Source organism: Microcaecilia unicolor, chromosome 9, assembly GCF_901765095.1.
Source record: "Microcaecilia unicolor chromosome 9, aMicUni1.1, whole genome shotgun sequence".
Classification (NCBI taxonomy): domain Eukaryota; kingdom Metazoa; phylum Chordata; class Amphibia; order Gymnophiona; family Siphonopidae; genus Microcaecilia; species Microcaecilia unicolor.
The window spans coordinates 11799514-11823945 of NC_044039.1; the positions used below are offsets into that span (position 1 = coordinate 11799514).

The 24432-nt window shown below is 41.9% G+C and overlaps 1 protein-coding gene across 6 annotated transcripts in view; it reads right to left on the minus strand.

Annotated features, from left to right (window-relative positions):
- The window catches only part of OSBPL8 (oxysterol binding protein like 8), a 164812-nt gene that overhangs the window by 97513 nt on the left and 42867 nt on the right, over positions 1-24432 (minus strand). For 4 of the 6 annotated variants that reach the window (XM_030214139.1, XM_030214143.1, XM_030214140.1 and 1 more), the window contains one exon: positions 15040-15177. In XM_030214139.1, coding sequence (XP_030069999.1) covers positions 15040-15177 — 138 coding nt within the window. Of the gene's footprint in view, positions 1-3441; positions 3639-3714; positions 3735-15039; positions 15178-24432 lie in introns of those variants that run through there. The other 2 variants (XM_030214141.1, XM_030214144.1) reach the window with 2 other exon arrangements.

Here is a 24432-nt window from a genome sequence, read left to right on the forward strand (position 1 = left end):
CTGCCCAGGGTAATTTGGGGAGAGAAAGGAATTTAAGCACCTGGGATTTGCAGAGGGAGCCCGAGAGGCACACCCAAACAGAGTGACTGAATAAGAAGGATGGGGGGATAGGGACCCACATCCCTCAGGTGAGATCCCTCGAGACCAAGCCAAAGCCTCGCCCAGAGGCAGTACAGAGTGAAACTGGGGGCTGCGGAGCCAAGTTCCAAGCTCAACCAGGTACAAACCTGAGAGTGGTCGTTAGGCTTGACCATGCTGTGTCACTTAAGCTAGCAGAGCAGGGAGCTAGGCCAGGGACAGAGCACCACAGCACAACCTACCACCAGCTGGAAGTTAGAGAAAATTACTGGATTTTCTAGAGAGCATCACTTATTATAGCTGGTGATGCAGTGGTGGCCCTACCATTACGCCACCCGAGGCGGAGGCCTCAGGTGGAACTCTCCAAGAGCAGCAGTCTCCCCTTCCCCTCCTCAACCCTCTTCCCCACGTTTACCTTATTTTTTTCTTTTCCAAAAGGCAGCAGTGGCAGCAATTCCCATAGGTTGCCCTGCCGCCAGCCTCTTCTCCCTACTACAGCCTGTCTCTTGACGTAACTTCCTATTTCCTCTGAGGCGGGACGCTGTAGAGCGAAGAGGCCGGTGCAACCGTGGCAGGGCAGCCTATGAGAATTGCTGCCGCTATCACCTTTTGGAAAAGAAAAAAGTAAGGTAAATGCAGGTAACAGAGATGAGGAGGGAAGGGGGGAGATGCCAGACTGGGTGCGGGCAGGGACGGCATCTCATCCTTGTCTTGGGCAACAGATTGCCTTGGGCTGCTCCTGTGGTGATGTCACCAGATTGAGTTTTCTCTATTTCCATCTGTTGGTGGGAAGGGATAACACCTGCTGTTTCAGAACAGTGTAAGCTGACGCTAAAAAATATAGTTTAGTTCTCCTACATAGCACAGATGAAGTAGTATATTCATAGCAAAGTATCTTCCAATGCTATATTCATTCTACAATTCAATAAGTTTTGGATTTAAAAAAAAAAAATAAAAAAAAGCCCTTTTCACGGCTTCTCACCATGTAGCCTGATGATATACTTGGTTTTAAATCTTGGTGTCTGTTCTCCCAGAAGCCATTTTGGAAGCCACTTAAGTCATAACACTGAATCCCTAAAAATTTCTCTTGGAAATCTCCTGATGCTGGAGAGCTCTAGAATGGGCTATCCTATATAATAATGCTCACCTCCAACGTTCTAATGTGCCTGGGACCGTGGCTCCCTCGGAGGTGGTCTGCTAGGCAGTTTAGAATGCACTGACGTCAGTGATGTCACTGACAGCTGATTCCCAGGCAAGGGGAGGAGTAAGGAAACACGCGGAGTGAGTAGAAGTGAATTGATTCTTTACTCTTTCAGAAAGTACCAAGACTAGGGGGACACTCAATGAAGTTACATGGAAACACTTTCAAAACAAATAGAAAGAAATATTTTTTCACTCAACGAATAGTTAAGCTCTGGAACTCTTTGACGGAGGATGTAGTAACAACGGTTAGCGTATCTGGGTTTAGGTTTGGACAAGTTCTTGGAAAAAGAAAGTCTTTAGTGTCTGCTATTGGGATAGACATGGGAAAGAAACTACTTGCCCTGGGATTAGTAGCATGGAATGTTGCTACTATTTGGGTTTCTGCCAGGTTATTGTGACCACTGTTGAAAACAGAATACTGAGCTAGATGGACCACTAGTCTGACCTAGTATGGCTATTCTTATATTCTTGCTATAACTATACTTTAAAAAGAAAAAAAGATCAGATCGCTCAACCTTGTCTACAAATACTTTTGGCAAACATCAGCCAAAACCTTTGACCTTGAGACGCTTTTGAGATGGTTCTTTCCAGTGTTGCTCCTTTGTCCTCGTGTTACCACCCTGAGTAGGACAGGAACTTAGGTAGCTTCACTTATATAATCCAGCCTTTCATTGTCAATTTTCTCCATGCTGCTACACATAGAGACGCATTTTCAAAGCACTTGACTTAAGACTTACGAAGTTCTATAGGTTACTATGTAACTGTGTAAGTGCTTTGAAAATGAGCCCCACAGTGTCTCAGACAAAAGGCTGAGAAAACTTCATACATTATATTCCAAAAAGCATGTAATTAACATTGCCTAGTCACTAGAGTGTTCTATTCCTGGGCATCAAAGGCATTGTATAACAGCACATTACAATGAGCCATTGCCTGCATGCCAAATATTAATACAGCAGCTCTGCAACATGCTTTTGTCCAGACATGTATTAAAAGAATGTTTTTTTCATTACGAAACACTAAAAGCCAGAAAGAAATGTGGGACTAAGAAAGTCATTGTAGTTGTGCTATTCTTTTCATCCTCTCCCCACCAGACAGCTACTGAAGAGAGAGCAGCTTCCTAGCAACAGTCCTAATGGCTTTTGAGATGTGCTAAGAGCAGAGGGGCATCAGATGAATACAAAAAGGTCCTTTCTTTTTGCATCACAACATGGCTGGGTTTAACCCTTTTCTCTTTCTTTTGAAAATGGGCCCTAATATTAAAATTGAACAGGAATGCACCAGCATATGTTTCCTGCACAGAAACAAGTTACAAAAGCTATTAAAAAAAAAAACCTCTCAATACCTATACAGTACTTCGATGTGATTATGCCAGAGGGCTAAAGAGGATGCCAGATTCTAAAGTGCTAAAGATAATCCTGAAAATCTTGATGTGCTTCAACTACTTTTTAACCCCTACACCTCACAATCATTGGTTTTAAAATGTGCCGTGAGCTCAAACAGTACTAAAAAGCTTACAGATTACTTAAGTCTCCAGCAGTGGCAATCTTCTGGCTCGATTTAGTTATTGATGTTACATCATCAAATAAACTGAGTATCCAATGCAAATATGATCACCTACTTAAAAAAAATTCCTTGCTACTCATTTAAAACAAATGCATCAAAAGTTTCCAAATTGTAACTAGAAACAGTATGTCCTCCTTAAGAGCTTTGATGTCTGTCTAATTTCTCTGCCTGTAACGTGCCCAAACACACAAAAAAACAAGAACTATCAAGAGCCAAGAAAAAAAAAACAAAAGAGCATTCACTGATCACAGCTATACAGAAATCTCATCTATTTGCAATTCTTACTTAATCAACTAAGTTTACTGTTCAATGAGGCAAAAATCTCTTAGCCTTCTGTACCGTCAAGACACTGACAACATGGTTTGACAAGTAAAACAGAATGCGACCATACAATGGCATACACTGAAAAGCAACTACAGACAATTCTGCATTGTACCACGAACCCTGCTACGTGTACGAGCACAATCCTCCCAGCAAACAGATGCACTGAATAGCCAAACACATCTTATATACCGCCTGCAAACGTACGATGTACATCAAGTCACCGAGAAGTTTTATTTTCTATGATCTGAGAAAGTATACTAAGGGTATACTTGCCTTCACTTATCTGTTTTGATTCCTACATTGAGAAATATCCAAACCATGAGGCTTTTCATACTGCAAGCTGTGCCAGTGCCCTATTAAGGCAAAAATTACTTCTCTCCCCCCAAAAAAAGAAAAAGCACTTTCAGTTACACACACACAGCAAGCACAATTTACACAGACATGCCAAGAGGATATGAATCCTAGGTTTGGTTCAGTTAAGCTGGAAGGCTTTGCTCAAACAGGCACCTAGCTCAGCTCCCTGCGTTAAACCATGGCTCCGCCCACCTCCAGTGTCCTTGCTCAATTCTCAGGTTTCACTTGCTGAAGTCTCAAAAGCAACTCTGAACCTCCCTACAGCAGCTCAGGAACAAGTAAGTCAGCTTTGTCCAGACTAGTTGTGAAGCAAGTTTCATTCTCATTTACATAATTAACCTGCTGCTTTGCTCCCTATGGCATAGAGAGCACAGTTATGAATATCCTGCACAGATATTAACCTCTTCCCTAAACAAAGTAGAAGCTAGCCATAGCCATTTAGCTAGCTTAGGGAAATGATTTTGTGTGTATATCCACAACACAGAAGCACATGAACTAGTGCAAGCAGGGCTGCTTTAAAATCACTTATATTGGGGGGGGGGGGGGGGGAGGTAGGCTTCTGAAGATGGATCTTTCTTTCTCCCCCAGATTAACTACCCCTATATGTAAGGAAATGAGATAATCTTTATATATAATCATTCAGGCCTGTAAGGCATTGCTTTAAGTACTGTAGTGTAAAGACCATCAATTCATAAATTGTTTCAGGATTCCTTTTTACCATTTAAAAATCCTCAAGCCTTTCCTGTGAACTGCTTTGATGTGCTGAAGCGCAGGATATCAAATGTATAAAATAAGGCAGGATGAGGGCAATCGGCACTAAGGGATTCTCTGCACTTCAGTGATCCATCTTGGGTTAAGAGTTGTACATCTCCCTATGGGAAGAGGGGCTAGGATTGAGTTAGAGGGGCTTGCCCTCCTAGCCTAGCCCTAATCCTCCCCTCAATTCCAGTTCCTGTTTGTCTTACATAGGGCTATATTTACTGAAGTGCACTAGTATACATTAAACATGGATTATTTACCCACTTTATACAATGACACATATTTACTCATAGTGCACATTAACTGTTGACACAAGCTAATGCAACAGTGCACTTCGGTAAATCTAGTCCATAGATTGCAAATGAGGCTCAATTTTGTTTTTAGTTTTACCTTGAAAATCCAGCTCAGTAAACAAACTCTTCTACAAGGCCGGCATTTCCCCTAACCACTCACTATGCAAAAAAGTTTGATTTCAAATCCTGGCATCACCTTGGTAACATTAATCCAAATTGCCACCATGAAATACACCACCATGGGCGGGGGGAGGGGGGGAGAGACCTATATTACAAAATAAATAAAAAACCACACATCCTACCACAAACAGCATTAACTGCCAAAACCCAACTTATGAAAATTATAAGAGAAGGGAACTTCAGTCCTCAAGTGTCAGTAGGCATGATTTTCAGAATATAGACAAAATGATTATCCATGAATTGCATTGCATAAAAATGCATACAGTGCGTGCAAGCGCATTTCATGCATATTCAGTGTGAATACCCTGAAAATATGTGTGACCAGAGTTACTGAAGACCATCCCCATATCCAGGGCCGGTTCAAGGAAATCTGCCACCTGAGGCGAGGGATGAGATGGTGCCCCCCCCCCCCCACTCCAATTCTTTCCTCAGAGCTACAATCAGGGAGTAAGGTGTGAGGGAGTGATAGAATACAGCAAACTGACAGGAACCAAGAAATTAAGCTCATTACAAAATCATGAAAATACATAAACCTATATCCTATATAATAATTTGCACCTCCAACGTTCTATCGCTGTCTGGCTGCCTGGGTTCGTAACATCTCATGACATCAGCCAGCCTCCAGCGTTCCATTCCCCCTCACTGCCCCGCCCTTGCGTCAAAACGTAATGACGTCAGAGGACAGAACAGTGAGAGGGAAGGGAACGCTGGAGGCGAGCTGACGTAAGGATGTTACCAACGGAAGGGAAGCCAGCCAGAAAACGATGAGGTACAAAGGAAGAGAGAATCGCGGCACATTGAGGGGAGGGCAGGGCAGGGCAGAGAAGAGCAGAGCAGAATCGATGGACATGGATGGGATGGGAGGAGAGGACAGGAGAGAATCCCAGGACACGGATGGAAGGGCAGGGAAGAGGAGAATCGCTGGACACGGAGGGGAGAGCCAAAAAAAAATCGCTTACAAGGAAGCCTTTATAGGGCCCGTTTCATTGTTGAGGAAACGGGCTGGGTTCCACTAGTATTTATATATTATATACATATAAAACCAAAGTCGAACAGCCTAATGGAAAAAGAAAAATGTCTAGCTCATTTCACCGGGGTTGGGCCCTCTGGTGCCTGCCAGGATCTAAATACACACCTCTGAGGAGGAGCACAAGTACTCAGAGAAGTCAGTTGTGTGTAATTATTCCTTCACATGGGTATTTCCAGATCAACCAATAAAACTCTCCCAACAAGAGGTACAGAGCAGAAGTAGAATGTTTCGTTGGTGTATTTTTCAAAGCACTTAGACTTACCAAGCTACATAGTAATCTATGAGACTTTGTAAGTCTAAGTGCTTTGAAAATGAGACACAAACTCTGGTGTTACTGTCAAATCAGTGACAGCGACACAAACTCCTTCCACTACCAAACACTATGTGAGATAAGACAAAACCTTGTAAACAGACATTCAGAAGCTTACCATGTCATAGCAGCTCCAGGTTACGAATTCAAACTATACCAACCCTACTTACGAAAAGTCAGCACTGCAAATTTTCTAGAACACCAGCACTCCCCCAGGGATTGGGGGGGGGGGGGGTGCAGATCTTCTATTAAGCACAGGGGGTGAAGGGATCTCTTCCAACTGGATTCCTATATAGAAACTACATACCAATTGAATCCCTCATCCCTGTTACACAAGGAAAACACAGGCCACTTAGCAAAAAAAAAAACAAAAAAAAAAACAGAGATTACAAGCTAGAAACATAATGTAGAAAAAAAATTAAATGGAATACAAAAGAAACCAAACTGAGCAGTGAAACCCCAGAGAAACAAAGATGCATTTCCTACAGTACAAGATACAGGAAATATACATTTTCAAAGCTGACATTTTTCTCTAAATCATCAAAAATAAATGTGTCCTTGTTTTCTGACCATTTTATTTTTCCAACTGAGTTATCCTGATCTCTCTTCACTACTTCCTTTTGTTGCCCAGCTCTCTCTCACTCCAACTTAACTTCAGGTTCCACCCTCGACCCTCCCCACAATGATTTAGCTTGAACCTGTTTCCTTCCCCAGCTTTCTCTGCCCCCTAGTTCTTTTTCTACCCTTAGCCCCCAACCTCTCTCTCTCTCTGTATTCTTTTTCTCCTTGCCTCCATATTACCATAATTTTCCTCTTGGATAGTCTGGTATAAGGAAGAAACAAGCAGCGGCATATCAGCCCACTTCCTCTTCCTCTGCTAGTCTGGGCCCACAGCTTATTTGAACCACACAGACCTCTGGCAGCAATTAGGCCCAGGCCAGCAGAGGAGGCGGAAATGGTCTGATGGGCAGCCACTTTCTTTCTTATGCCACATGATCCAGGAGGACAGGATAAGCAGGGTGGGGGAGGGGGGAGTTGTATGAACAGTCTGTGTGTGTGTGCCGCAAGGGGGGGGGGGGAGAGATAAGAAACCTGACAAATTTTCTGCCTTCTGCTACCTGTGCAGAATTCTGCAAAGCAAGTACAAAACTCTGCATTGCGCCGTGGTACAGAATTCCCCCAAGACTAACCTTTGAATAGGCAGCACTACAAATATTACACTGGACCCTAACGCACCAAAATGCCTACTACAAGTAGAACAGAACAAGTGGGGACTGCTACAGATCTCTACATAGAAACTATATGCAAACAAATACCACACCAACACATACAGACATACAGAACAAGGGATCCCAAATAGAGAGAGAAATAAATTGAACTGGGAACCGCAAGGAGTTAAGCTCAGCATATACTGCAACACTGGAGAAACAAATGCATTTCCATTTGTACTGAACAAAATACATAGACATCTGCAACACACATTTCCCAAGCTAAAATATTCCAGTTTACAAATTCAAAACAGAACACTTTTTTTTTTATACCTTTCAGTATCTGGGCATTTTATTTTTTCATCATGTTGGTCCCAGTTTCTCTTTTCTGCTTTCCTGTGTTCTGCTAATTCCATTTCCAGTAGCTGCTGCCCATTTATTATTTCTCCTCTCTCCCTCTGTCTTGTTCCAGTCCCTCACTACACCTGTCTCTCACATATTGATCTCTCTTAAAGTTCTCGGGTTTTTTTCTTTTCTGCCTCTGTATCCATTCAGATTTCATACTCTTGCTCTACTCCTTTTCACTTTCCATCTACTTATCAAATTTCTACCTCCTTCTCTCATCCCCTAACTCTCACATTTTCCCCATCTCACTCATTTCCCAGCCTCCTATACCCATTTATCTTTCATCTGTTCCCTTTTACCACATTTCTACCCTCTGTACTCACTATCCTCCTCTCACTCATCTTCCTGACAACTACTATTACTACTACTACTACTACTACTATAAATCCACCATTCCTAGCATCTTCCCTCCTTATCCCTTGTTCCAACCTTATAACCCAGCTTACCCCCTTCTACCCCTTCCCCTTCCCCTTCTGTCCATCTCTCCCTCTCCCCGTTTCCCTCTTTGTCCTCCCCCAAGGTCATCTCTCTCTCTCCCTGTTTTGCTTCCTCTGCCCTCCCCCTTTGGCTCCCTCTGCCTTCCCAAGCCTATCTCTTTCTCTCCCTCTTCTGCTCCCCATCACCCTCCTGTGAACATCTCTCCCTCTTCTTCTTTCCTCTGCCTGTCCCCCTTCCACTCTCCCCTGAGTCCATCACCCCATTTTGCCTCTTCTGCCCTTCCAAGTCATCCTCTCTCTCTTCTTCTGTTCCCCTTCAGCACTCCCATGTCCATCTCTCCCTCTTTCCTCCCCTGAGTCCATCTCTTTCTCTCTTTCTTCTGTTCCCCTTCAGCTCTCTCATGAGTTCATCTCTCCCTCTCCTTCCTCCTCTCCCACCAATTCCTTCCTTCCACTACCTAACCCCGAATCTGACATCTCTCCCTCCTTCTGCCACCCCTTCCTCTAACATCTCTTCCTCTCTCCCTTCCATCCCTCCCCTGAGGCTGACATTTCTTACTCCCTACTTTCTAGCCCCCCTCCCAAGTCCAATATCTCTTCCTTCTGCGTCATGTTGTTCAACACTTATTTGCCCCACTGCTTCTCCCCCACCCCACCAGGCTGTGGTCTGGCATCTTCCCTCTTCCTTTCTCAACCCCCTTCCCCCTCTTCAGCTTTCACTTCCTCTCCTCCGAGTCTCTCTCCCTTTCACTGTAACTTTGACCGCTGCACCCCTCCCCTGGCATCTCTCCTTTCATCCCCCTCCCTCCCAGGCTGGCATCTCTCCTTCCTGCCCCCAAGTCTACCTTAATTTGTGTTGCAAAAGTCGGCAGCAGCAATTCTCAAAGACCGTCCTGCTGCCTGCCTTGGCGTCTTCTCCCTACTACTGCGCCTGCCCATGAGGAAACAGGAAGTTATCTCAGAGAGGGCGGGCCACTGTACAGAGAAGATGGGGCCAGCAGCAGGACATTCTATGTGAATTGCTTCTGCTGCCAGCAACCTTTGCAATACAAATTAAGGTAGATCTGAGGGAAGAAAGGAGATGACGGCCTAGGAGGGAGGGGGAGGATGAAAGGAGAGATGCCTGGGGAGGGGTGCAGCAGTTGAAGTTCCAGCAAAAATGGGAGAGAGCCTCAGAGGAGGGAAGTGAAAGCTGACAAGCAGGCAGTCTGGCCAGCGGTAAGATGCTGCTCCCTAAAGACTGCCACCTCAGTTGACCTCATTATAGGGCCACCCCTGAACATATCTCCAAGAGCAAAACAGAATAAGCCAAATTTCTACAGAGCTCTACACAACTACACTAACAGAATCCTTCAAATTGGTAATGCACACTCAACAGAGACAGCCCTTTCTAAACACAGAATGAGAGACCAAAAAATTAGAAAATGTACAAACACAACTTGAAATGGAGACCTCAAGGCAGACAGACCCTGCATGCAATGTAACACTATAAAAACAAAAAATATTTCCTCTTGTACTGTGCAAAGTGAACACATAAGATAAGCACATTCCAAGCATTAAAATGAAAATAATCACTATATCACATTATTACCCTAAGAGGCCATTTTACTAAAGTTTAGTGCGCACTAATGGCTATTAGCATATGTTAAATGCCGCATGTCCTATTTTATACATAAGGATCACGTGGCACTTAGCACCAGAGGCATAGCCAGACCTTGATTTGGAGGGGACATGAGCCCAAAAGGGGGGGGACGGACATATTTTGCCTCACCTTCTCGCTCTTGACCCCCGCCGTAACCCCACATACCTGGCCAGGTTGAGGTTCCCAAGCTCCACCAGCAGAAGCTTTTCTGAGGCGATATTCACCACCGTGCTGCTTGCCCTGCTTTCTTGCTCTGGCGCACATGCTCAATTTTAGTGAAATTGAGCATACGCAAAGCTTGTGCATACCGCAAAGCTTGCGCATGCTCAATTTTATTAAAAATGAGAATGCGTATGGGGCGGGGGAAAGCAGGGCAGGCAGTGCAGCGGCAAATATCGCCGCAGGATAGCTGGGAACCTCACCAGCCAAACTAGCAGACCTCGGGAGGCCCTGAACCCAAAGACCCCCAAGGTACCTCGTAGCTATGCCACTGCTTAGCATACACTAAGCTTCAGTAAAAAGGCCCCTATTTGAGGTACAGCATTAAAAACAAAAATCAATTCTAGTATTTTTTTTTTTTTAGATTTTGCTCACACCTTTTTTAGTAGTAGCTCAAGGTGAGTTACATTCAGGTATACTGGATATTTCTCTGTCCCAGGAGGGCTCACTATCTAAGTTTGTACCTGAGGCAAGTGACTTGCCCAAGATCACAAGGAGCAGCAGCAGGATTTGAACCAGCCACCTCTGGATTGCAAGACTGGTGCTCTAACCACTAGGCCACTCCTCCACTTGTTATTCTTTGAGGTTCTACATGGAATGTTGCTACTGTTTGAGATTCTGCATGGAATCTTGTCACTCTTTAGGATTCCAGAATCTTGATATTCTTTGGGGTTCTACATGGAATGTTGCTATTCTTTGAGATTCTGAATGGAATCTTTATTTATTTATTTAGATTTTGCTCACCCCTTTTTCAGTAGTAGCTCAAGGTGAGTTACATTCAGGTACTCTGGATATTTCTCTGTCCCAGGAGGGCTCACAATCTAAGTTTGTACCTGAGGCAATGGAGGGTTAAGGGACTTGCCCAAGATCACAAGGCGCAGCAGTGGGATTTGAACCGGCCACCTCTGGATTGCAAGACCAGTGCTCTAACCATTAGGCCACTCCTCCAAAATACGTTAAAAAATAAATATGATTAAAAAAATAAAATAAAACCCAGAAAAAAACATCTTAGAAAAAACATAGAACCTTGTCTTTGTCTGGATGTTTTATTCCCCCCCCCCCCCCAAAAAAAAAAACAAAAAACGAAAAAGAACAGCATTGGAGTGGTCTTTTCATCACCTCCATGCAATCCTCACATCTCACTGCATTTCATCCTCATCAAAATCCCACTCTCCCCTTCCCCACCCACTCCTACCCCAAGCACTGCTCTCCTCTGTCCTTACATTATCTACTCAGGGACCGATGCTCAAAGGTTACCATGCTAGCAACATACATATTTTTTTTAATTAGGATTTATTTACCGCCATTTTGAAAGAATTCACTCAAGGCGGTGAACAATAAGAATAAATCAAACATGAGAAAATGGAATAAAAATATTTAAATAGGAATACAAAGTGTGACATAAATACTACTTACAATGTGAACACAATGCGTAATAGAACATTTTAATTGACAGTGTAGGGTACAAGCAAAGAAGGAACATATAGACAGGTAAGAGAGTATGAGGAGTTAGAAAGTAAGGTGGCTAATTTAAAGACAGGTGAACATGAGGTCAGAGAGATGGTTAAATATTATCTCAGCTAGGGTAGGAATGGATAAACATGTCCTGCTCCAGTATGTGCAGCCCGTGTCATACCTTGTGTGTGTGAGTGAGACTAGCAAGTTAGTTAGTTCTTCCTTTATAGGCCTGGTGAAGAGCCAAGCTTTAACCTGCTTCCTGAAGTAGACATAGTCTTGTGTTAAGCAGAGCCTTTCAGGGAGACCATGCCAGAGAATGGGGACTACACCAGAGAAAGCTCACTTGCGGGTATCACATCGTGTAATGTCTTTTGGAGAGGGTGTGGTTAGTGATAGTCCTTGAGAGGACCTTAGTGTCCTTGGCGGTGTGTAGAGGATCATCCTGTTCTTCAGGTACTCGGGGTCATTTCCTTTAAGGTCCTTGAAGATCAGACATATTTTAAATTTAGCCCTGTATTGTACTGGTAGCCAGTGAAGTTTTTGCAAAAATGGTGCGATTTGGTCACGTTGCTTGCAACCTTCTATCAGTCTTGCTGATTCTAGCCAGCCTAGTGATCACGTTATTCAGCGTCTAATGTACAAAGAGGTTCTGTGTGGTTTTTACCATTCGGAAGCAACGAATGATAATCCTATGCAAATGCATTCAAAAAGCTAATTAAGTATTAAATTGAGCATTCCGAGCGATGCACAGAAATTACTGCCTACTTTTAACATGCAAAATTTTCTGTCAGGTCTGGAACTGTCGCTGTGTGAGGGATTAAAACAGTTTGAACTTTAGCTATTGAAGAATATTTGAACTACAATAAGAAAAATAATCAACTGAAATTATTCTGGTGGTATCTTCAAATTTTAAAATTTGCAATTATGCAAGAACATGCTTGAATCTCAAGGATATTGAAAACTGTTGTCTCCTTTCCTTAAGTCCTGCCAAGACTCCTCCAGACAAGTAGGATGTGCTCCCCAACAAGATGGAGGCAGAACACATTGAGTTTTAGTATCACCATCACTAGTATAAAGGATTGGTGTAATCCTGGAACTCGTCAGACTAAAACATGCAACTAGAAACAAAAATAGAGAACATTAGCCCTAGATAAGGTCTTGAATTCTACTGATCAGCTTCTATGGCCTTGAAAAGACCACACTTTCTGAAGTTTGCTGATTTACTGACTTTCTGGGAGGGCCCTGGACTGGTCAAGTAGGACTTAAAGGAAAATAAATTATCAAATTAAGAACAAAATTCACCTTCCTTAGCCTCCTGTTAGACCAGTTCAGGCAAGTGGGACGTACCCAAGCTTTACTGTCCTGGGCAGAAAAAAAAAGACAATCCCACTTTGAAAACTGCTCTTCCAAAGGTATCATCCATACATCCAATCTATAATGTTCCACAAATGAATGCAGTGGATAACCACATCACCACCTTGCAAATACTCCGTAGGCCACCCTGTGCAAGTGTGTTGTAGAATCTGAGAATAGACTATATTATTTCTTTGAGCCTACTTAATTACATTTTTCTCTAGATACCAAAGATGGTTCACGACCTGTTAAATTATATAGTCTCTGTGGATTGGGGGGGTTGGGGTTGGCCATATCAGTGAATATCTGTCATATCCAAGTTGTGCCTTCTATAGTAAAGATATACTACTCTTTGCTTATTACCTTATTCCTGATCCAGCTCCCTCTGGCTTATAGGTCTTAGGTCCTTTAAGTAGTGGAGTATGTTAAATTCTGGTCTATTTGTTTCTTTGAAAAATTTTACTTTGGTGACTTTGAATTGTTTCTTTATAAAGAAGATACCCATTTGTTGTATTTTTGTTGAAAAGCAAATAAAAGGGAAAAAAAGGATCACCGATACTAACAGAAGTACCGTTAATGCTCTAAGCTAATATTTCTCAACACTGTTTTGGAGCAACATCTAGCCAGTTTCAGGACTGTCTCATGCACGTCCACTGTATGTAAATCTAATATGTGCAAATTTATCTTCAACATATTCACTGTGTGGTATATATCTGGAAAACACAACTGTTAGATGTGCCTCCAACAGATTGTTCAGAAGCACCACCCTAAGCTTCCTTTTCCCTTCACTTTGGAGGCAAAGGGGTACCTTCTACCTGTTCTTAGGAGTTTTCAAAATCCCCCCCAGAGCAGGTCACAGACATCCTATGCTCCTCATCCAGAAAACCTCTAAGCTCAAGGCTCTCAAGCCTAAAAGATCCTATTGGGCAACTCCCTTTTATTGTAGCTCTATACCAAGAAAGATCTCCTTCATTTTCATGGCTTTCTGCCTGAATTTTACAGCTTTCCTGAAGAACTCCGAATTCAAACCTAGAGACCAATCTTTCTTCTGAGCTACTTCCCACTAGGCACATTCAGGCTGCCCAGCAATCTAGATTACAGGGGGAAAACTGATGGGGAAAGCATGTGATGGCTGTGGAGGCATCCTGTTTCAGGGGCCAATCTGCTAAAGTAGGTCAAATTCAAGCAAATAAAAAGTGCACTGTGGATCAAAGACTGAACACTTTTATTCTCTGTTATGAGCTTACTCAGGGGCTCTCTTTTGTCTAATATGACATTTTGTTTAAAGATCAGAAACCATTCAGTGTGATATATATGCAATAATAGGGGGTGGAGGGGGAAGGAATCAGGAAGGGGGGGGGGGGTTTCATATCAATGTATGACCTGGATTGGCCACTGCTAGAAAACAGGATATTGGACTTGATGGACCCTTAGTCTAACCATTAAGGCAATTATGTTCCTCCTTGGGATTACTAAACTGGAGTGAACAGTCGAGCACCACCTTCCTCACAGTAGTGATTTTCCTCAGTACCTCTACATAACCTCCTAGATAGCCAGTCGTTGGCGGAACGCTTTATAGGGTTAGGTCAGCAAACTAGTTATTCCCTATTACCATCTGCTAGTAGGGGGACAAAACCATATATCTGGACTGGTCTGGTGGGATGAAAAGGAAATATTAAAAAGCACTATGCCACCTCTCCCCCAGTTTCTAAAATTGATTAGGACATAGTATTCCCATCCCTGAAGTGACCTATGTGGCCCTATCGTTGAAATGTTTGGAGACCCCTGTCTTAGGTAATTCACATCAACAAGCCAATACTCACAATGTCTAGTCCAACTGTCAAACTCTGAAAATTCACATACACATAACAAGTATCCAATACTTTGCTGCTGTAGTAGAGGGTGAACTCCTTGGTGTTTAGTGTAAAGTAGCTATCAAATCAATGGATCACCACCTTTGCTCCTAGGAACCTTTTTTTTCTTGTCCCAAGGACCAATTTTTGTTCACTAAGTGTGGACTTATGAATCTGCCAGCAAGCTGTTATAATGATGCCACATTTAGCTCAGTTTGCGTTTATCAGTGCTTTCCAGCAGCTCAGGCAAAAGCACCAGCAGCATCCTGGTGCATGTCCTGCCAGCAGCTCAGCTTGACGCCTGAGTACTACAGAGCAACATTTAAACTTAATTTGCAGTCTTTCAATGCAAACAAACAATGTCTCTTACCACAGCTCTGGGTGATGCTTGGACAGAGCGTCGCCTGGACTAAGTCTTTGGTTGGCATAAGATATGCATCTTTTCCCTGGCGCTGGTTCATCTTTCCAGTTGTCACAAGTGGTGAGTCATCATTGCTTCCTATCAAAGCTAAAATCAAAAGAAGCACATAATACTGAACTGGCTGTGTATAATACTCAAATTAGACATAAGACTTTCTTCGAAGCTGTGACAATTACTTATTCTGTAGAAAGTTACAATGTAATTTTTAGTGCCATCCCAAGGTAGTCAATTTAGACCACTGGGAGGCAAAGTGAACAAGAGGTACCCAGGAGCAGTCTCCAGTAGTATAAGCATTTCCTGTAGCTCCTACTAGTATGAAAAAAGGTAAACATGGCTTTTCCACTTTGCCTACAAAGACTGTCTAATTAGATACAAGAAAGAACACAAGATGTTTCTAAATTCGCATAGGTTATCAATAGAAATCAAACAAAATAAAACATGGAAAAGAAAGTAAAATGATACCTTTTTATTGGACATAACTTAATACATTTCTTGATTAGCTTTCGAAGGTTGCCCTTCTTCGTCAGATCGGAAATAAGCAAATGTGCTAGCTGACAGTGTATATAAGTGAAAACATTCAAGCATTACTATGACAGTCTGACAGGGTGGGAGGATGGGGGTGGGTCGGAGGTATGCATGGGGACATCAAAGCATATCATTGATATTCTAACAGGATGGGTGTGGATAGGTGAGGGATGGGGTGATCAACAGAGACATACAGCTTTATGGTTTATGTTAGCCCATTATAAACCTTAAAGCTGTATGTCTCTGTTGATCACCCCACCCCTCACCTATCCACACCCATCCTGTTAGAATATCAATGATATGCTTTGATGTCCCATGCATACCTCCTACCCACCCCCATCCTCCCACCCTGTCAGACTGTCATAGTAATGCTTGAATGTTTTCACTTATATACACTGTCAGCTAGCACATTTGCTTATTTCCGATCTGACGAAGAAGGGCAACCTTCGAAAGCTAATCAAGAAATGTATTAAGTTATGTCCAATAAAAAAGGTATCATCTTATTTTCTTTTCCATGTTTTATTTTGTTTGATTTCTATTGATAACCTTAAGAGTGGACTAACACGGCTACCACACTCCTCTACTTAAATTCGCATAGTATTGATAGACTTAGGGTGGGGGAGAGCATGGCTCAAGAAGATTTGGGTTAGAGCACCTTTCACCTCTAAATCACTGGTTTAAATTTGGCTCAGGTTGGTAGTGACAAGACTTTGCAAGGGTAATTAATAGGGCACCTACTAGAGGCACTTGTTATGACACCTAACATCCAAACAATCAAACACAATGACATTAAATGTTAACATATTATAGCAATTCCATATACACACACACATCACCCCCATCTTCCCTCCTGATGCAACATCAAAAAGTGAATTTCCTAGTTGAACAATTCTCATAAATTTGCAATGACCCACACATGAATACAGAGAAAGTCCAAACTTGGGCAAAGTACTACCCCACCAAGCCTCTTTCCTTCTATCCCTTCCTGAATTTGCAAAGTTTAATCCTATTCAAAATCTCTATCTTCAAGGAGGCAAAATCAAAAACAGACGCCAAACATGTAAACTTTTCCTTTTCTTGACACTTACTGAAGTCATAGCTGTAAGACATGCCATTTGCTGTAGCACATGCATCTGTATTCTTCACTTTTCAAAAACTCAGGGGGTCAATCTCTCATACCCAGGCAGATTATACAAGATTTCAACACTACACACGCTTTCTGCACAAATATTCCCATACTACCCCATATGCTCGGTGTGAGCCTTCAATAAAACAAACAGCTGCTTGCGGTTATAATGCCAGAGAAAAACAATCCCACAAAGTCAGCCAGACAAAATCGAAGGGTGGGAACGACTAGGCAATGAGCCAGGAAAACCAGTTCAAGTCTTTACTGCTGGCATCCACTAACAATGGCACAACTTGGATAGAAGACAGACATTCACTGATATAAAGGACTCTACACAGTCCATGTTGCGGCAGGTGCCTTCATCAGAAGTCATTAGCAAAGGTGGAGAAAATGTATATAAAAATATAAAAAAGTAAAAATATAAATGTGGCATAAACAGAACAGAGTATACAAAAGTGGGAAAACAATGTATAAATATATTTTAAAATATATAAAAAGTGTGACATAGAAGTGACCAGTGATTAAAAAATATATATATATAAAGAAAAAAATGATGATGATGAGTGATGAAAATGGTGATAAGGGGAGAGGAACGGTGATTTTATCACTTTTTTTCAACACATCTTTTTACCGTTCCCTTCCCCTCTTCGTTACTCCTTTCTCTGGTCACATTCTCATCATCATTTTTATCACTTATCAGATATATATATATATATATTTTTTTTAATCACTGGTAAAATCATGGGAAAAGAGAGAGATTGGATGGATGAGTGGGGAAGAGAGTAGGGAGGTAAAGGGTCATGCAGCCTTGCTGTGGTACAACCAAACAGACTTTGTAGACCTAAGTTAAATACAGCTCACTGTGTCCATTGGAGTAATTGAGCTGATTCAAATACTCCTGAATGAAGAATCAAACTGCTGGAAGTGAGAAACAATTGGGTTAAGGAAACTGCTGAGATAAGTCACTATAAGGCCTAAGATTTCTTTAAAATACCTACACAGGCCTCTGGTTGATAGTGGAGAAAATACTGCATTTGATCTTTGACTCTCTACAGCATAAATTATCTATGGCGTAGTCCCAGGATACATGACAGACCTCATAGATCTACCAACCAGAAACAGAATCGGATCATTACGATCATACCTAAACTTACATTACACAAATTGCAAAGGTCTTAAATACAAAACAACTTACGCATCCACCTTCTCCTACGTAAGCACACAATTATGGAATGGACTCCCGAAAGCTGTAAAAACAATCAAGAACCACCTAAACTTCAGAAAATCACTAAAAACCAACCTCTTCAAAAAGGCTTACCTCACCGATCCAACATAAATCCCCACGTCCAGCAACACAGCTCAACCAATGATCGTACTGGACAATATACAATCTTCATTCCATACGACCTTCACGTGCCTGACACACATCTACCTCATTTGACTACAATACAACCTTGTATTTGTTATCAACCGACTGGCGAACGCCTTTACAGTACTATGTAAGCCACATTGAGCCTGCAAATAGGTGGGAAAATGTGGGGCACAAATGTAACAAATAAATAAACAGTGTTGAGCTGTGGACAGCTGATTCCACGCTGTCAGTAAGGTGAATCTGTTTTGCTTGAGAGGAAATGTTGCACTGTAAGTACTTCGTAGTTTGCTTATTTGTTTTTAGAGAAGTATTCTGCTTAAGACATTTTAATAGTTTCAGTTGGTTTTTATTCCTTTTTGGGGGGGGGGGGGGGGGTTTGGAGCCATTTTAACTATTAGGGGAAAGCTGGGTATTTTCTCCCCTGTAGGTAGTGTTTCCCTTTTGGTGCTCTTTTATCTTTAACATTGTAGCATAGTAACATAGTAAATGATGGCAGATAAAGACCTGTACAGTCCAAACAGTCTGCCCAACAAGATGAACTCATTTTACATGGTATGTGATACTTTATATGTATACCCGAGTTTGATTTTTCCCCGCCATTCTCAGGGCACAGACCGTAATAGTCTGCCCAGCACTGTTCTTGTACTAAAAGTTATGAAGATTTTGGAATCCTAAAGAATCTTGTCTGGAATCCCAATTAGTAGCAACATTCCATGAAGAACCCCAAAGAGTAATATAGTAAATGACAGCAGATAAAGACCTGTACAGTCCAAACAGTCTGCCCAACAAGATGAACTCATTTCACATGGTATGTGATACTTTATATGTATACCCGAGTTTGATTTTTCCCCGCCATTCTCAGGGCACAGACCGTAATAGTCTGCCCAGCACTGTTCTTGTACTAAAAGTTATGAAGATTTTGGAATCCTAAAGAATCTTGTCTGGAATCCCAATTAGTAGCAACATTCCATGAAGAACCCCAAAGAGTAATATAGTAAATGACAGCAGATAAAGACCTGTACTGTCCATCCAGTCTGTATGTGATACTTTATATGTATACCCGAGTTTGATTTGTCCCTGCCTTTCTCAGGGTACAGACCATAGAAGTCTGCCCAGCACTGTTCTTGTACTAAAAGTTCTGAAGATTCTGGAATCCTAAAGAGTTACAAGATTCCGGAATCCCAATTAGTAGCAACATTCCATGTAGAACCACAAAGAGTAACATAGTAACATAGTAAATGATGGCAGATAAAGACCTGTACAGTCCATCCAGTCTGCCCAACAAGATAAACTTATTTTATATGGTATGTGATACTTTATATGTATACCAGCGTCATTCATTGCTAATATACTCAGCATATGTTTTCATTCACAAACATATCACTCTGGTTGGTTTTACATTTTTATGCAGGTATTTGTGTTTTAATTGGGATTAGTTTATTAATGAACACACTGTACTTTCTACCTATTTTACTGTTTTTAAGTTTCACATTGGTTTTATTGTGCTTCAGTGACTAACTGGTTGTTTTTAATGTGTTACATATACTACTGTTTATTTAATAATTTCTAGTTCAGCAGCCGTAGGGCGAAACGTGGCCACGTCAGGTGATTATAACAAACTTGCCCAGCGCTTCAGTACTTCTGGTCTGCTTTTTTGTTTGCTGCTACATGTTGAGAAATGTACATCTTTTATCATTTTTTTAATTTTAGCAGAGTACAGAAGAAAATGCATTTCTGTTTCTTTTACCAGAATTGCACTGCTTATAGTCTGGCTTTCTACGGTACTGGGGGGGGGGGGGGGGGGGGTCTCCATTTCATTCTGTCTGCTTGTTTTTTGTGGTTCCCCATTTTGTATGAGGTGATTGTCTGGAATACATAGAATTAACCCATCTGAAGACATTACTCTGGAAGGTATGAAACTACTTGCTGTCACAGTCAGCTATTTTGTCTCAACAAAACTACATTTCTATATTTACATAAGTACATAAGTAATGCCACACTGGGAAAAGACCAAGGGTCCATCGAGCCCAGCATCCTGTCCGCAACAGCGGCCAATCCAGGCCAAGGGCACCTGGCGAGCTTCCCAAACGTACAAACATTCTACACACGATATCCCCAGAATTGTGGGAATTGTCTGTCTATTTTTAAGATCCATACTGGGGAAAGGAGGGAAATGCTGGATAAAGGAGAGAGGGAGCAGGGCCGGTGTTTGGCAAACAGGGCAATTGCCTTGCGCCACCATGCCAAAGGGAGCCCAACCTGCCTCAACATGAAGGCATAGCTTTCAGGCAGGCTTTGGGGGCCCCCTCCCAGTTTCTGCCCCGGGCCCCTGCATGTCTAACACTGGCCCTGAGAGGGAGAAAGAGCTGAATTTTGGAGAAGGAGAAAAGGCCAAGTTGGTGGTATCTGACCTAGGGAACAAGGAAGTGTGCTCTCCCCTTGCTAATTCATGTGAATGCGAGGGAACATAATCAGAATTTCCTACTGATGGCTAGTTTACAGTTTAAAAAAAATTATCTGTCTATGTATCTTCACTGTTTTGATATAGTGGCTTCCTATTCAGTTTGTTTTTGCATTTTTTTATTTGAATAACCATAATGAATATGCATGAAATGTATACAAATGAATACACTAACGTGACACCCCCCATCCTTTGCCCCCCAAAGGAAACAGTCAACTACGCCCATGCTGCCATCAAAAATTAGGTGGTTTTTTTTGTTGTTTTTTTTTTTTGGCGGGGGGGGGGGGGGGGGTTAAGCGAGAATTATCCCATGTGTGTGTAATAAATTGGTGGCCTCAGGGAAATTGAACATTAAGAAAAACATCCATACAAAGCACAAGAAGTAGAAGTCTGCCAAAAGATGGGACTCCCATAAAAAAATGCACAATTTATTCAAATAATTTTAACAGTAAAAACGATCCCTTATTGCTAGGGACCACAAAGCTGCGGAGTCCTTTAGTGTCCAGCTACACGGTACCTTTCACAAACATTTAACAAATGTTCCAGAAACACCTAGGAGCCCCAGAGCTGAAGGACAACTTTAGTGACTTTACTATTCACCCACCAAAAGCAGAAACAGAAGTAAAAAACTGTAGGTATGATCTTTTATTGAACTAGCTCAATATACGTGTGACCATCTTGTGAAAGCCTTGCTCCCTTCCTCTGGTCAGCTCTTGAAAAATTGTCATAGATGTACTGATTTTGTCCAATAAAAACGTAACATCTACAAACTTGTTGGTAACTAAAATCTATACAAGTACAGGTCAACACTTTTTGGATCACTAATTCATTTCTTTCTTTTAATTTACGTATTACTAGCTTCCTGGGCAGGATAGCTTTCAATAGTGGCTTTAAATATTCAACATACACAGGAGTAAATATTGGGTGGAGGAGTGGCCTAGTGGTTAGGGTGGTGGACTTTGGTCCTTGGGAACTGAGTTCGATTCCCACTTCAGGCACAGGCAGCTCCTTGTGACTCTGGGCAAGTCACTTAACCCTCCATTGCCTCATGTAAGCCGCATTGAGCCTGCCATGAGTGGGAAAGCGCAGGGTACAAATGTAACAAAAATAAAATAGATACTATTGGAGATTCTGCATGGAATGTTGCTATTCCACTAGCAACATTCCACGTAGAAGGCTGCGCAGGCTTCTGTTTCTGTGAGTCTGACGTCCTGCACGTACGTGCAGGACGTCAGACTCACAGAAGCAGAAGCCTGCGCGGCCACATTGGTGATCTGCAAGGGCCGACTTCTACATGGAATGTTGCTAGTGGAATGTAGAATCTCAAATAGTAGCAACAGTGGAGGAGTGGCCTAGTGGTTAGGGTGGTGGACTTTGGTCCTGGGGAACTGAGTTTGATTCCCACTTCAGGCACAGGCAGCTCCTTGTGACTGGGCAAGTCACTTAACCCTCCACTGCCCCACATAAGCCACATTGAGCCTGCCATGAGTGGGAAAGCGCGGGGTACAAATGTAACAAAAAAATAAATACTCACTATAAAAAAAAAGTGTCCTTGGCATGAAAGCAGTACTGTAGAACAGGACCTTTTACTTTTATCCAGTTCTGTAACAAAACCTGGATCTGCAAGCTTTTCTCAGCAATCCCTTGCACTCTAACCGCACAACATACATCTACAATTTACTGTTCTCAAGACAGTCATGTGTTTTACTTATTCTGGCCAAATTACCAGGTTCATCTTGAATGAATAGTAGCAAGCATAGTACTAGACTGCCCTCTGTTGGTTTATATTTATTAATGCACCTGTCCTACCACAAACATACATATTTAAGAAACCAAATAGAGCTCATCTTAAAAGAAAATTTACTCAGTTAACATAAGAATTATCCAAGGATTATGCTCAAGAGCTTTCACATATAATGAATCTGTATTATCTCAAGAGATCATGCACAAAATCAGCCTTGGATTAATTCTTTTAAGTGAAATCAATCTTGGCTTGTATATCATGAACAAATGGGCTAATACTTTTCAAATGAAGCTGAATAATGAGAAAACGCACTGCCTTATCCTTTCATCTTTACATAATAGGTTCAAACCTTCATCTTTAATAACTCCAAACCTCACCCTTCCTATCTCTGAGAGCCTAAAAATACTTGGTGTAATTATCGATCGCAACCTATCGCTAAGTTAGCCAAACTATTTCCACTGCAAAGAAAATGTTCTTTTCATTGTGGAAACTCAAGCGGATAAAATCTTTCTTCCCTAGAGAAGTATTTCGATATCTAGTTCAATCAATGGTATTAAGTCACTTAGACTACTGTAATGGAATCTACGCAGGATGCAAAGAACAGCTTGTAAAGAAACTTCAGACTGCCCAAAACACAGCAGCAAGACTAATCTTTGGTAAATCCAAATTTGAAAGTACCAAGCCCCTTCGAAAGAAATTGCACTGGCTCCCAATAACTTCAAAATCTGCACCCTAGTCCATAAAATTCTTAATGGGGAAGCCCCAGGATACATGAACACCCTGATCAATCTTCCAGCCAGGAATACATCAAGCACATCCTGTTCATACCTAAATCTCCATTATCCTACCTGAAATGGCCTCAAATATAAATCCACTTACACTTCATCCTTTTCCTTTATCAGCACCCAATTATGGAATGCACTGTCAATACTACTCAAAACCATCTCAACTTTAGGAAATTACTCAAGACCAGCCTATTCTGGAAGGCCTACTCCCAGGCTCCAACATAAAACCCAAAGTCCTTCAAAACAGCATATAAATGGACCATTTTGGACTCTCTTACCTTTACCCTTTTTCCCTTTATACCCTGTTCTTTCTATCCACTCTGACTACCACAATCTATTGTATTTGTAAAACTACTGGACTGGCGATAGCCTTCTCGGTCTATTGTAAGCCACATTGAGCCTACAAACATGTGGGAAAATGTGGGGTATAAATGTGATAGATAAATAAATAATGAGTGAAGGATTTAGATTTTGCCACACCATTCTTGGCAGTTCAAGGTGAATTACATTCTTTTTGCCCCTGGAGGGTTTATACTTAAGTTTGCATCTGAGATAAAGGAGGATTATGTAACTTGCCTAAAATCAGAAGGAGTAGAAGTGGGATTTCTACCAGATTTCCCTGGTTCTCAGCCTGTTGCTGTAACCATTAGGCTACTCTTCCACAAACAGATTATAAGCTCTCTGAAACAATACATGCTCTGGGGCCGATGCAGGCGGCCACATGTTAAAGTTGCTGACCACACATCTTCTAACATGAGGTTCCTGCAAAAAGAATTACCATGTCCCTCTAGAGTCAGTCCAGCCTGGGTATAAGTAAAGGAGATGCAATATGCTAGCCAATTTGAAATTGAGAATGGAGTCTCAGGGTTAATACTGAGATGTTTTTGCTGAATTGGTGGGGGTGGGGGGGTTGGGAGATTGGTTTAGTATACCTGCTCTGGAGAAGAGTCACCAAGAGTAGGATGGCTAAAATGTTATATAACATTCTTTGAAAGGCGGTTAGCTTAGCAGAGTTTAAAAGGGGGTTAGACGGTTTCCTAAAGGACAAGTCCATAAACCACTACTAAATGGACTTGGGAAAAAATCTACACTTCCAGGAATAACATGTATAGAATGTTTGTACGTTTGGGAAGCTTGCAAGGTGCCCTTGGCCTGGATTGGCCGCTGTCGTGGACAGGATGCTGGGCTCGATGGACCCTTGGTCTTTTCCCAGTGTGGCATTACTTATGTACTTATGTAGGAGAGGGGGAGGAAGGGAGGTATTCAATTTGAAAAAGCTATGGAATTGTATTGCAAGATGGAACATGATTTCTTCATGTTGATTATATA